This window comes from Plectropomus leopardus, chromosome 11 (genome assembly GCF_026936395.1).
Source record: "Plectropomus leopardus strain MGB_pleo_1.0 chromosome 11, ASM2693639v1, whole genome shotgun sequence".
In the NCBI taxonomy this organism is placed as follows: Eukaryota; Metazoa; Chordata; class Actinopteri; order Perciformes; family Serranidae; genus Plectropomus; species Plectropomus leopardus.
The window spans coordinates 32,342,591-32,357,688 of record NC_142186.1 but is presented as its reverse complement, the minus strand read 5'-3'; the positions used below and the strand labels follow the sequence as shown (position 1 = coordinate 32,357,688).

General features: G+C 42.0%; 1 protein-coding gene across 1 annotated transcript in view; it reads right to left on the bottom strand.

The window, feature by feature from the left end:
* The window catches only part of ube2e2 (ubiquitin-conjugating enzyme E2E 2), a 38,891-nt gene extending 24,409 nt beyond the window's left edge, over positions 1–14,482 (bottom strand). Inside the window, exons 1-3 of the mRNA XM_042490250.2 lie at positions 14,318–14,482; positions 12,001–12,184; positions 9,512–9,562 (exon numbers count right to left, since the gene is read on the bottom strand). Coding sequence (XP_042346184.1) covers positions 9,512–9,562; positions 12,001–12,176 — 227 coding nt within the window. The 5' untranslated portion in view covers positions 12,177–12,184; positions 14,318–14,482. The remainder of the gene's footprint in view (positions 1–9,511; positions 9,563–12,000; positions 12,185–14,317) is intronic.
* Positions 14,483–15,098: the final 616 nt, after the last annotated feature.

Genomic DNA, 15,098 nt, shown 5'->3' with positions numbered 1-15,098 from the left:
CCCAATGAAATAAAGAACTCATGAAGAATTCAGCCTGTGCTCTGTTCATGTACCACAAAAATTTCTAAATTTAAAGAGGAGACGCAGAATGATAAAAAAAAGACACAAATGCACAAGATTTAAGGAGACGATTGCTGACACACACCCTCAAACCCCCTCTCACCTACCGCCACATGTAAGCCTCTTCCACTGTACTAAAAAACCACTAACTACAGCTTACATCTGTTTTTTTTAATATCATGGAAAAGGTTATAATCAGCATTCACACCCACATCAAATAACTCTGCAGTAGTCACAAGTATTAATAGACTCCAGCTCCGATCAATATTGATGAAAAAACAACACCTGGGTGAATGAGCTAATTTTAGCCCCTTAACCAGCAAGATGCAACGACACGCAGACACAAATGACTGACCGGCTCAAACCTGGCTGTAAAGTTGAATGTGACATCAAAAAACCCACACATGCAGAGAGGCAAACTCGTCTGCTGCAGAGCTGTGTGAACAGCTCAGGTCATCTGGAAGTAGGAAAGCAGTCTATGACCTATTTTTAGCAGGTATACATGTGTTAAAAACCCTGCATACATGCGCTAATTTTGTTTGAAAAGAGGCTTTAGATTCTAAATAAGTGAGAAACACTGGATGTGAACTGTAGCTTTTTGAAAATAATTTCTGTGAGAACACAGAAGTATAAAGTGTGTGTGTGTGTGTGTGTGTGTGTGTGTGTGTGTGTATCTTTTCAAGGGGTAATTATAAACATTTGCTTTGCTTGAATAAAACAAGTTGGAATTTGTGCTGACATGCAAATTGGTGTGCAGTCCAGGGATTCACAGTAACACTGCTTCAGGAAAAGAAACTGCCTGAAAAACAGATTTGCCTCCGAGACAAAACTGCAGCCTCTTGCAATTTACAAACTAAATGAGTCAAGAGTACGATGTTAATATTTTTAATCTCACAGCCCTGCACCAAAGTCTATTCAGCCATAATTAGAGACAGTCTCTCCAGCCTCCCTCCACGAAAGCACTCTGGGCAGCCATTTGGCCCTGTGGCCGCAGGAATGGACTTATTACCAAAAGGTCAGTGATCAGAACAAGCTGAGCTGCCAGATCGGCTGCAGAGCCTGATCCTCCGATGGTCTATTCCCTTGGCAACGTATTAGCCGCCAGGTTTGCAGGTAGAGAAATGTAACAAGATTTTTAAGCTGCGGGTCATACAAATCAGCACAGAGAAAAGGGCATTCCTCAGGGATGTTATTAGGCGGTTATTATTCATTTCATTTGCAACAAGATGTTAACAGTGTTAACATTTCATCCCCCAGACTGCAAATATGTCATTAAGATACTTTAAAGTGTCTTGGCAGGAGCTGTGATTTGTGACTTCAGGGGGGAGAGTTTGGAGATCACAGTCGCAGGAGTAAAGTGATCTAATGCAAACTGTTTACATGTGAGTTACTGTATTTCTGCGCTTGCCAAAAGATTCTTCTGTTTGCTTTCGAATCAGATTACCATTCAGTCGCAAACTGCTTCTGTAAGACAGGCAGTGTAATGGCAACACTCCACCGCAAAATGTCCACACGCCTTGTGCTTCACGCTCGGCTTCTCCACAAACCCATTAATAACATTCTGGACAAATGTTTGCCAGAAAACTACCTCACAAATGAGGACATTGAGAATTCAATGACACACATGAATCACGGCAGGCCGTGTTCGCTGTCAAACAAGTGCCGCAGTGGAAAACATTAAGGATAAATTAAACTCAGGCCGGTGACAGAGGGGGAGCGTATGCTGCTGCCCCTCTATAGGAGCAAATTTATTTCTTTTCTACTAAAAAACTTTGTGTGAGGAGAAAAACGATGAGGGCAGACTCTGTTTGCTCGGGAAGGAAATGACTTGCAGCAGATGTTACATAGGTGCACAAGGAGAATGGTGACCATAACAAATCAGCCAGAACCCCATCTGACACTGTCTATCTGTATGCAACATCCTGCTGCTGTTGTACCAGCTGTAAGACATGCTTGTTTCTATCTAGGTAAGACTGTTGTTTTTATCAGATAGCATATTTCTCACCCTTGTATGGTCCTTATTTGATGGCACTTTTATTCATCTAAGATGTGTAATGTTAGAAAATAAACAGTTTTTAGTCCAAAATATGTCTTCTCTATTATTGTCATTACAATATATTTTATAAAATCTTGTTTTCATTTATAATTTGCTCACCCATTTTTTTTTATTTTTTATTTTATTTTATATTGTTTCATCAACTTTAAAGGTCAGTTTATCCAAAGCTCCTCCTTAGTCTCTGACCCTGCCATGTGCCTACGCAGATGTGTAATTTGCTTAACCACAAACGCCCCAAAGAAGACCTCTTTTAATTCATTCTGCTTGGTGAACAAAGCGATTCTGATACTGAAGCGGTGCCTTCATAGAGGTTCTTAGCTTTTGCTGTCGATGGACAAGACCTTCACTGAAAGGTCATGAACATGTCAGCGTCAGACACAGATGGGTGCCTATAATTCATCAATATTTATAAAGACAGTGATTATGGAACAAGACATCGATTAGGGCTGATTCATCCAAGGTCAAATGTAGCTGGCATCTCAAAGCATTTGCTTGTTTTACTCGCTTCAAAATTGGCATTTCATTGCAAAAGATCCGACCCACAATAATTCATGCACAATAGAGTGATCAGCTCGAACACCCAAGAGGTATTCCCGCAGCTCTTCCCCCCTACTCGCCTCCGGTCTGCATCCCTCCGCCCCCTCATGAATATTGATAACCCTCCCTGCTGTGCTTAATGGTAACGCTGTGAAAAATGATGCTGGGTGTGTCGCTGGCACATAATCCCCCTGGGGCATGGCAACGCACTAATATGCAGCTATCACAGACATGAAGATGATCCCATCAGCGAGGAGAGAATTAGAGGTCAGAACCTACGATAAAGACGGCCTCATTTCTTGGTGAGACTCGATGATGATGGAGCTACATATTCATGTCAAGGCTCTAAGCCAGCGAGCATGCAATGCGATGACCAGATGTGTGTGTGTTCCCTGCAGCTCGCATGATGTCATCAGGGAGTGACAGCTCGGTTTTGGGCACCGTGGGGGCATTACATCACACCAGGAGAATTCAGAGACTAAAGAAGGCTATTTGTTCCAAAGACCAGCCGTAAAGTACTGCTATAGTGAAGGAGGAGTGACATTTGAGGCCAGCTTTTGCTCTAATTAGGAGACAAATAATATGTTAAAACTAAAAAATAAGAAATGACAGCTTTTAAAACCCCTCCCCTGAACAGTGGTTGTCCAATTATAGCTTAGCGACCGTAAATAGGTCTGTCAGTCTTTGGATTTCACCACATGCTGGATCACTGTTCAAGGGGCTGTAGTATACTCAATTTGTTTAGAGTTTGGTACATGGTGGGTTTTTTTTAAGTCCTCAAAATACAACCACAAATATGTGAGGGACAGATTAAATAGTGCACTTTTTCTAACATATGCTAAAAACAATAGCACAAATATTTTTAGAAAAAGGGTTTTTCCCTCCTTCATTCTCAAACATAATCCCGACCACACACACTGTTACAAAAAAATGTCAAAATGAATATGCAAAAACATAATTAGGGAGCTGTCAAGAGCATGCAAAACCCACGCAAGACATTAAAACCGCAACCCCAAAGCCACGGAAAGAAGAGGATGAAAATGTCGGCCAATCAGCAACCTAGAAAAAGCGAGTAACACCAGACTAGCAGTGACCTTTGTAGTAGCACAATCTGATTTCTCTGCTCCTCAGTATAGTGACTGTAACAACTGTACATTTGTATGTGAACATGTACAAAAGTCCTGTTAGCAAGATAAAAGCCAGCACTATTTTGGTCGAGTCTGCTGTTGCACGAAATGGTGCCTCATTTGTGATGCCTCACGAGCAGAGCAAAAGCGGCACACACTCTGATGTCTTAGGCCAAAAACTCAGTTTTCTCTGTCTCCAAAGCAACACTCCAGCTACAGTTATAGCTCGATTAGGCCATTTAACTGAACTACTGTCCTTGTCCCAGTATATAGGCACCAGGGCCAAACCATTTCTTGACAAAAGTATGTCTGACTCCACCACGAATGGTGGTGATATGCTCCTTTCAGCTGCTGCTGCTTTGTGTGTTTTCACCATTAAGCAAGTTCTTAAAGAGTCAGCTGCAGATGGCATTTTAAACCAACTCATAAAGCAAATGTTGGCTTAATTATCAAGGTACTACAACTGGTAATCGATACCAGTTACTGTAATTTCAACTGTTAAAGCCTCTGGAAACATGGCTGGAAATAGTATGAATGTACATATTGTATCAAAGTTGAGTCTTTTATTCAATTAGTAGAAAACGGAGTTGAAAATAGCTCATTTTGAGGATAATAGCATTTCTCCAGACTGTGTGGGCGTGGCAGATCATGTTTTGATTGACACCTCTTTGGATCCCACCTTTGTCCTCTGACTCTCGTCTCCACAATGACAGCCATGGAGCAAAGCAGAGCTGCCGTGGTGCAGCTCTATCTGTTCCAGCCCTCTGACTCTGGCTGCGTTCGTAAATGCAATCTGACGCTCTACACTAAAAAGAGAGAGCTGCTGTTTAAAGCCATGGAGAGTTCTTTACACATTCACCCCATTTGGCGCTTTGCTACTCTGTCTCCCCAGACAGAGTCCCCAGAGTGCGCTCTGACACTCACAGAGAGCGGCGCTCTGAATAACCGAACGGTTCATTTCAACAGCGCTCCGAATTTACATTATTTACATAACGGTTGAGTTCGTGCCTGAGTGCACTCTGGCATTCAGATTATTGATTGGCTTTATTCATATTACGTAATATAGATCAGGGATAACCACGTCCAAATCAACTTAGCTTCAGGAAACTGTGAAAAAAGTAAAATAAAAAATTTTCAAATTTGGATTGAGACTACTGTCTGATGTCTTTTAATTGTGCATGCAAGACCCTAAATTACATATTAAGAAAGTTTGTTGATTTGGCTTCCCAGGGGTTTTAAAATTGACAATGAAAAGCTGCTTTTGTTTATTTTATCAAGGCCACACTGTTTAAAAAATAGTATAAATATTGAGTGGTAAATCTGCCAACATCATCTGTGTAAACTGCCTTGTGCCGTGCCATGAGATCACAGTAAACGAGAGGCCAAAGACAGCTGGCTTAAATAAAGATCATATTCTGTATATTTATTTATAAACTGTTAAAGTGTTCTCAGTTTGTAATGCACACAACACCACAGGAGCTATTCTGTGATTAAGTTTTGTAAATTACTTTCTCGCTGTATCAACTCTCCCTCCACCTTATCTACTTCCACTTCAGTTAGCGGTTTCTTACATTTCCCAGAATGACTTGTGACAACCTGACAGAGGAGGAGGAGGAGGAGGAGGGGGGGGTGAACTTGTTACTCAAAATGCACCATGGGTTGTGGCTGCGCTGCATTTAATCTATTTGAGCTGCCTGGGGATGAGAAATTGGTATCTCTGCCTCTTCTGCAATGGATTATTCAGCTGTGATTGCTGAACGTCAGCGAACAATGGCAGCTTTAAAAAACGGAATCTTTGAATCCGGATGAGTTGACACCGAAACCCTGACACGTACTATTATGTTTTCAGCAGCTCAACATTGTTCTGCCATCACTCCATTGTCGCTGTAATGAAAGTATCTGTTTGGCCATCTGTGAGAAGAAGATAAACACATCAAACAGCACAGTGGTCCAGAACCGCAAGGTGCAACACCAGTGGCTGTTATTTTAACAGTGTCAAAGAGGTCTTTGTTTGGATTTCTCCTTAAAATTTTGGTGGATCAACACAACAAGGAAGGAATAGTTACAATATTCGCAATAACAAACGCAGCTAAAACAATTCTCGTGCTACGGCAGCAATGCAAATGCACAAGATGGATGAGATAAGTATGGAAATGTGACGTGAGGAGCAGGAAGGAGTATTTTTATGACGAGCATATCTGGTGTGGGAGAGATGGACGGTGATTCAGGCGGGTATGCGAGATAAAGCAGAATGATCTTTCAGTTTAAGAGTCACCACATTGTTCCTGGTTTCTGGAATACTCTCCTCTTATCGCTGCGATCCCCGGACTCGTGTGAAGTTTTTATGAAACAGATAAAATTTTTTTTTTTTTTTTATCAGAATAGCTAATAACCTGTTTATTTGTCTCTGTTGTTATTTATTTGCTGCTGCTGGGTTTTCATCTTGTCAGCTCTGTGCTGTGTATTGTTACTGTCCATCTTTTTATTGCTGTTGTAATTTGTTTTTATTATGAAGCACTTAGTATTTTTGTATCGAAAGTGCTATACAAATAAACGTTTCTTACTTAGTTACTTGGACAGACATTTTATTTTTAAATTTATTATTTAAAAATATTTTAATGTGAGGCCTTTGGTGATTTCCAGCCCCTATTATTCAATGGTCTCAGCTTTTCTAATTGATAGAATTTCCCTGCTTTTTTTGTTTTGTATTGTTGGAAATTCAAAATTTGGGGGTTTTAGATTGTTTGTTCAGACAAAACAAGCAGTCTCAGCACTTCACTTTGGGTTTCAGGAAATTGTGAAGGACATTTTATTTTTAAATGTATTATTTGTTTTCTGACATTTTACAGACCAAACAGTTAATCAAATAATTAAAAAAAAACCCTGCAGATTATTGGATAATGAAAATAAATGTTAGTTGTAGCCCTGATGTTCGGCAGTTGGTGTATACCTAAAAAAACTGTAATATGTGAACAAATAAAGCTATCAGGCGAATTTTCTTCAGTTTACAATTTTGCTTCACAACTGTCAACTCAAGACCTCTCGCTTGACTTTAGATGATGAAAACTTGAATTGTTATGACAGCGGAAATTCAGTAACACCAATGAGCCCGTCAGGTTTCTCTTAAAGCGCATTTCTTTCAAATTTTATTCACAGTTAGATTATTTTTAAGAATTTTGTTCAACTTGCAGGTCAGTTCTGCATTCAGCAATGCTTCATTTGTACCAATAGGTGTAAAAGCACAAGCTGCCTGTACAATGCACTTGAAGTGTATGACAGTGAGAATAATTGCCATGTCAAATCCTCTTGGGCTTCAGCGTGTTTCCTGTTCGTTTGATGCATGACAACTGCCAAGGTGACAAGCGAGCTGTCACAACGCAGAGAGTGAGATAAAGCTCGGAGACGAATTTAAATACTTGCGTGCGTTTTCCAAGTAGTGACATAGCACTAAAAGTATGACAGTTTTCAGTCACACTGTATGGAAATTGAGTTTTTTTTTAAACAACTAAGGCATTAATATTACAGTCTTCACAGAAAGCAAATACACATCAGCGAGTGTGTGATTTATCAACACAGACGGGTTATTGTAACAGCAGTTTGTGATATTAAACGCAGCTGAGGGTTAACACAGTAACCTTAGAAGGATGCTAGAAGAAAAGGCGTAGGCGTTTTATTAGACTTATCAAATGTGCACCTCCTGCCACAGATGTTTCACTAAATTAGATCCTCAACACTTCAGAGGCGTTAAATGGTAAATTCTTTCTACAAGAAAAGACACAAAGCAGAGCGCTTTGTTTTGCAGAGAGAAACGTAGAAGGCGATGCTATAGAGCTGTAATACTCAACTTGGGGCCTGCAGGCCAAATCTGGCCCCAAATGGGGTGCCAGGTGGCCCCCAATACATTTTCTCATTCACAGTAAAAATGGAGTGATTCATACTGAAATGTTTCTGTACTTAAGTATACATAAGGTGTCAGAGTGCATAAAACAGCATCAAAATAGAGGATCCCCCACACTCCCCAGACAAAGGTCCTAGCAAACCCCAGATGTCCTAACTAACGTGATGAGGATGGCAAATTCTCTCCGACCAGGACAAAGTGGCGAGGGAGAGGCTCCTCAGCCGAGATACAGATGAGACGACATACATCAACTGGCCCCCAGCGCAGCGTTTGTTGAATGTGCTGAAGTGAATCTCTTTAACACAACTCTCCGTCTGCCTCCTGAAGGGGGCCAACAGCCTGTGACTTCATTTGTCGAGGGGAGAGAAATGAATAACCTTTCAGGCCAACCTGGCCGGGAGCGAGGAGCGTGTGGCATACAAATGATGACACAAGCTCCACCGTGCGCACTCATTCATGCGAGGATGTAAATGGCGCTGTGATCGTTTGCATGAGAAATTTGATGTTGGATGTATCTGAACCCCCCCCCCCCCTTTTTTTTTCCTCCGTTGTTATTGTTAACAGAGGGCTAATCTATTTGAGTACATCACAGAAAACACATTATTAGATTTTGGTATCATTTTTGGAGTGTACGGAGAGGGAACACACACACAGAAAAGGATTATCTTGAAGAAGCTTAATTGTTTCCCAGGCAACTAGTTCCCCACTAAGACGATGACTGTGAAATTTCCGCTAGCGATTATTTTACTTTCAAATGACTTACTCGTGTCCTCCAGCTAAATCCTTCATGTGAGCCAACCTAGTTTTTTTGGGGGGGTGGGGGGGGGCTGTGGGTGGGGGAGAGGGGGTTTGAAATAGATTAGAGTCCTCGAGGAAAACAACGTCTCTTTTAGCCTCCAGCACAATAACAAAACTGGGCTGTGAGCTGGAATGAAAAGGTTAGCTCAATGTTTATCGTTAATGATGGTGGGCTTCTGATGAGACCCAGCAGGGGTGATTAATTCATGCAATAAACAAGGCCGTCTAGGGTGAAGTAATTCCAAATCGCCAGATGAGTCATACAAAGCCGTTTTCCTTAATCATTTTAAGCAGGTGCCTGTGAGTGAAAACGGCCGATCCAAAATGGCCAGAAAACATCCCCCACAAGTGTCCTCAATCTTGCGACTTCCATTTTCTGTCTTAATTTGCAGCGGAGTGATAATTCAGCGAGTTATTATTGTGCTGTAATGAACAGCCCATAATCAATGACAGTGCCACTTTGTGTTATTTAAGTTAATACAAACTGGCTCCTGCGCTTCATCCCAAAGGCTTTTCTTTTGTCACATCAACAGAGACTGATGCACATGTGGCGTGCCACTCGCGACCGTATCTCTTCCTCAAAGGGCTGAGAGCCGCGGCAGTGGTTCACAATAACCATTGTCTGTGGTAAATCCCCAGCAGAGTGAGGGGGGGCAGAAGAGAATCGAAACAGGTTTTAAAGTCACACTGCTGCTCGTTTTACACCATTTCAGTGCAACCATAATGCTGTGATCTGAAACGCTTTCAACAGAGGTTGCAGTGTGCATTATGCAGCGCCGACGACGACGGGGCCAGAACAGGCTACAGTCCCTCTAATTCACCTGAGATTACCATCTCAAACAAATCACAAACAACAGCATTATAGGAACGGAGACAAAAGCGAGTGCACAGCAGCGTGGCCCTTTCCTTTTTGAGAGACAAGAAGCCTTGAAATTAGCACATTTCTGCCATGTGCATCCATCACAGCTCAAGCATCTTTACGTGCAAGCTTATGAGTCATTACAGGAAAGCTTTGAAGAGATAACATCTTCTTACCTGCAGTTTGGAGGTGGGTCTAGTGTGATTTCTGCAAGCTCTTTCTGGATCCTGGAAGAGAAGGATTTTATTGTTAAAATCTATGTTGGGAGGGAAAATCTCCAGAGGAGGATAACAGATGAAGAAATGGACAATTCTGCAGTGTATGAAGTCAGTGTTTCGTGCATGAGATGAGGTAAATGTTGCTTTTAATTCCACCTTCAACCATGTGGGCCGACAGCTGTTCACCACGCAGCATCCAACAATGACAAAGCTGCTGAAAACATCTCTTAACATCAGTGTGCACACTGTAACTGACTTCATTTTGGGCATGAATTAAAGGGATACCGGTTTTCAAACAAGAATGTGACCTAATTTATGTCATTTGGTGATGTTTCACTGGCTCTTCTGCTGGCTGTACTTCTGAATTTTTGTACTGCCCGCCAATCTTGCTGCCACCACTGAAACACAGACTATAGAGCTGGATCAATAAGAGACCCGCCTCGTTCTCTCTCTCTCATACTTGGACCAAAATTTGATCAAATGGTAAAGTAAGCAGCGCAGCATTGAGTCATGGTCCTCACATGGCGCTTTATTAGCATAAGCAGTGTGCCACAGTAACAATCATAAACACGGCACACTGTACAGTTACATGAATTAAACAAGACTTCAAGGAAGATAATCTGCATAGTTTGAGTTTCAGCCCTAAATGCAACGTCATAACAAGAAACGATTCATAAATTTCTGAGCATTTTTAAGACTTTTGAAAGATTGATGTAAGACATTTTAAAACCATTAAGGCCTTATTTTTACATTAATGAATTCAATGCCTTTTAAGACTTTTTAAGGATCGGCGGGAACCCTGTGTATCATCCTGTTTCCTGATCGAATAAAAACCAAGATTCTGTTACTGCGTTGCGTATTTCTCGCCTCAAGCGTTTTCAGAAACATGTTTTAGCTTACCGTTTAACTGTAATACGAGAGAATTTCTCACCGGCTGGCTGCCATTGTTCACATGCACAAGTTTGCATTATAATCAACCAGTAGGAGCATCTATTGGTCTGGTACGGTGCAGTGCATCCTGGTAGTTGTAGGTTTTCTACCTTTTGAGCAAAAGTGAATACCACAGTCCTCTTTACATCAGTGAAACACTATCCCACCTTCAACCATGTGGACCTACAGACTCTAACCACACAGTATTCAACACTGACAAAGCTGCTGATGATATCTCTCCCAATGTCAACATGCACGTTGTAACTGACTTAATTTGCAGTCCGTATGTAGTACATGAATTAACCCTTTGAAACCTGAGCAAATTTGGTATAATTTCTTTCAAAAACATGGGAAAAAAGACAATGAAAACTTAGCAAGAAATGTCCCATAAACTGCAAAATATAAATTAATTAATTAATTAAATAAAAAATAGTAAAACCTGACAAGGAAGTGATCTGAAAATTATCCCTAAAAAAACCCAGAACATTAAAAAATGATCAAATACCATATCAAGAAAACTATATATATAGATATAATTATATAGTTTACATTAGGTTATAATAAAATATTATTCTTTTGGGTTTTTTTTAAAACTTTTTTTCAGGTCATTACCTATTTTATTTCAGACAATTTTCTTGTAACCTTTTACAAATTCTTTGCTATTTTTGGGGTAATTTTTTGTTAAACTGCTCATTGCCTTTGAAAAGGACGAAGAACAGAGGGCTCTGGTTTCAAAGAGTTAAGTTGAGCCAGTTTATCATTATGGTTTGAACACAGCATAAATGACTTAAGTTTCAATGTTTTGTTATTTCTCTCATTGTAGCCGTTAGTCTGTGCTGCATAAACAAAATTATAGGGAACACGAGGCGTGAGGATGAACACGACTGCTTTGAGAATTTCAGATAACCGTGCAAAACGATGATTCAGACTGTGAAGGGCAGCCGAGTGCAAACGCTGCTGCTGAGCTCACGTTAATATAAACAAGGCACTTCAGACAACAGTGAAGCCTCTCCACGTTACAGCGCCTCGTTAAGGCCCTCATAGAGACTGGGACGCACAAAAGGGAGATGTTCACAACATGGGCCGCTTGTTATAAAAGACTCGGCGACCTCAGTCAACCCGCTGCTCAACCAGTTGCATAATAATTCTGTCATCGCCTGTCTTTTTTTGGGAATAAGTGCTAAGACTGGTGGAGGTAAGTGTTGGTGGTGGTGTGGGAGAGACAAGTGCTGCGGAGCATGAGGCGAATCTATTCAAACAAACAGGCTGGAATGGGAACATCATTCGAATGACAGCAATGACACTCGAGTGCCGATTTGTGTGAGTTACCTCGTTTCTGTGGGTTTAGTGTCGCACTGAATAGCGTGGATGTTTGAAATGACAATGCCCGTGGGACTATAGTCTTTTTATATAACTTCACACCCTCCGGGCACAAGGGGGGAGGCCTTTAGTTTAACAAACAACCTCTGTGTAAATGCTGCTCTCCAGAGCCTGCTTTTTTTTTTCTTTCTTCTTACCTCTTGGCACTAGTTGAAAGTTTAGCAGCGGTTTTACTGGAGATCTTGGTCTCCTTCTTTTTGGGCTGTGCTTGCTCTCGCTCCTGTTCAGGCGGTACCGATTCCCTTTGTTCAATGTCTGAGCTTCCCCCGCTGGTGCTGGGGCTGTCGTCCGGTCTCTGCACTTCGCTGGACATCGTGGGCCCTGGAAAGTATAATGGCACACCACAACCTATGAGAACAGCGAGGCAAGTTTCCACTCTGGACGATGTAATTGCCTGTGCCATCTCAGCAAAATGGGTAGATTTAAGGAGTAGATGGGTTTAATTTAATCAATGTACAGCTGGATGAGGGTTAAAGCAGAGCTGGGATGTGCAAAGCTGATGAAAAGACATTTGTCAAAGCCTACAGTGCTGTGAATTACACACGTATGGCTCCCTTGTTAAAAGGAATATAATAAGCCTTTCACCTAATGATCTATTAGGGGTTATATATTACAGCCTAACAGTTTGGAGGACTTTATATGAAGCATTACTGACCTGGATTCAAAATGCTAGCTCCTGTGTCAAGTTTTTGTCTTTTCTTTGCACAAATTATTGATAATAATGAGGTTTTTGGAGAAATATATGACCTTATAGAAGGGAGAAATAGGGTTTATAGCAAGAATACTCAACTTGCTTTGCTTAAGGGACCACTTTTGTAAAATGAGAGGAGGCCAGGGGCCACTCACAGCAGCCCCACACATGTTTTGGGGATTTTAATTTTAGGTTTATGGTGACGTTTCTAGGATTTTGGGACATTTCTCAAATCAAAGACATTTCTAGGATTTTAGGACTTTTCTCAGACTTCCGGTTGTTTCTTGAATTTTAGGATGTGTCCAAGATTTTTGGACAATTCTGGGATTTTAGGACATTTTTCAGACTTTGCGATGTTACTAGGATTTTAGGGCATTTCTCGTATTTAAGGATATCCTAGGATTTCAGGATGTGTCTAGGCTTTTAGGACCGTTCTAGGATGTCAGGTCATTTCTCGCATATGAGGACGTTTACAGGATTTTATGACAATTGTAGGATTTAAGGACATTTCTCAGATTTTAGGATGTTTCGGGGACTTAAGGAGATTGGGGGCTTAGCTAGGACATCTGACGCTAAGTGGGGGGATCCTCCACTGGCATTTTTGATAAACAAGTTCTATTTATTTGGTTTATTATTCACTCTGGCACCTTATGTTTACTCAAAGTACAAAACCAGTGTGAATCACTGTTTTTTCATGTGAATTAGAGAATGAATGGCAGACCACCAGGCACCCTGTTCGGAGCCAGCTTTGGCCCCCATGTCGTAAATTGAGTTGTTTAAAAGCTATCTCATAGCTTTAAGGGCTAATTTAGTTATAAAGTAACATAGCTTACACATCAACGCTGACAGATGAGTAAAGACCTGGAAATGAGGAGACCATCCGTGAAGACGCCCCGGTTAATTCATGCCCACATTTACACACGACAAAGACATGGTTCAAATAAATAATGTTGTTACTTTAAATGTAAAATAAAAGCAAACAGATGTAAGCTACGTGTTGTGTAAGAAGTTAATCAAAGCGATGAAGTGAAGCGGCGGACAGCTCGCCTTTCCCGGGGGGCGTTTCACGGTAATGATAGGGACATCAACGGCTAAAATGTACGGTTGGTTCAATAGCCGTTTGAGATGACAGGGTCGATACGGAGACACTGTTGTCCCCCCTAAAATAACACCGGGGACAAGTTAAGATGTTTGTGTGTTATCAAACATCACTTAATTGTTTGGTCAAACCGGGTAGGTCAACATTTGTGAGGGTGAAAGACACAATAGGGGTCGACCGGGGGAGTGAAACCGAGCTACAAAAGCGATACTGTGAGCTAGCTAAACCGGGGGGGGGGGCGGAAAGTAGGGTACGTTACATTACCGCTGAGGGGTATTTAAAAAAAAAAAAAGACAAGCAAGAACAGGCCTCCATGTTTTTAAAGTCAATGAAAATACGCATTGAAGAAGGCGTTTCTGCCGGACTCGTCCGGAGCAGCCGACGGCGGGGCTGATGGAGGTCGGACCGCGGCAGGGCCAGCGGGGCACCGGGGGAGAGGCAGCGGATCCTCGGTGTTTCTGGAGTGTCCACATTGTGCGGTGAAGAGCAGTGACCCTGCCTCGGCACAAAGGGAGGCTCGTCCCACACATCCACCCCCCCAACCCCCCTCTTTTCCTCCTCCTCCTCCTCCTTCTTCTTCACTGGAAAACGACACTTTTCACGGGACATTTACTTACTTTTCGCGTATCTACGTGGGGCGGCTAAAGGCGTGTGTCGATATTACCTGGCGGCTGGCCGTCGATGCTGCAATTCCGCGTCGTAATCCCAAGGTACCGAAAAAAGTATATCCTCACACGGCCGTCTGCTCGCTCCCGTGTCCTAGCTATTTAACTGGAGGTAGCAGCAGCAGAAAAGCGATTACAGAAAACTGAGGCAGCCCCGGACCGCCTCCACGCGCGCTCCCGGTCTGCGCGCACTGCACGTGCACGTGCGCTGCATTGGTGAGAGAAGTAGGCTGCGCGAGACCATGGTGTAATGAATTAATCAAAGTGCTAAAAATAAAAGACAACAGTGCTGGTCCTGTTACATGCACATTGTCAATAAAATGCCTTTATAACGCGCTCGTGTGTGCAGGGGTGTAGCTAGAAATGATAACCCCCATTTGCAGGAAATGACCCCCTCCCCAACACATGTTCTCCATCAGCCTCTTGTTGCAATGCACACAGCATAAGGGCATCATGGGGCCAGTTCAAATGTCCATCCATATGTGCACTATGGATATATGAAGATAACTGGATACAGCGTTGAAGATGGGGCCTTGTTCATTCCTATGAAAGCTGCTCAGCGGCACATGCCAGAATAGTTCAACTGCTGCATATAAAAGCACCCAGATGATCGCCACTGCTTCCACACTGCGCTACTTCCAGCTACTAATGGTGTTGCGCTCTGCAAACTTGAATAAGGATGAAATGATTCAGTCGTGCGGCTCTTCTAGACTTTTCAATTGTTATTTGACTGAAAGGATTAAATCCAGATAGTAAAACAAGTAATTTTGCAGGGATTGT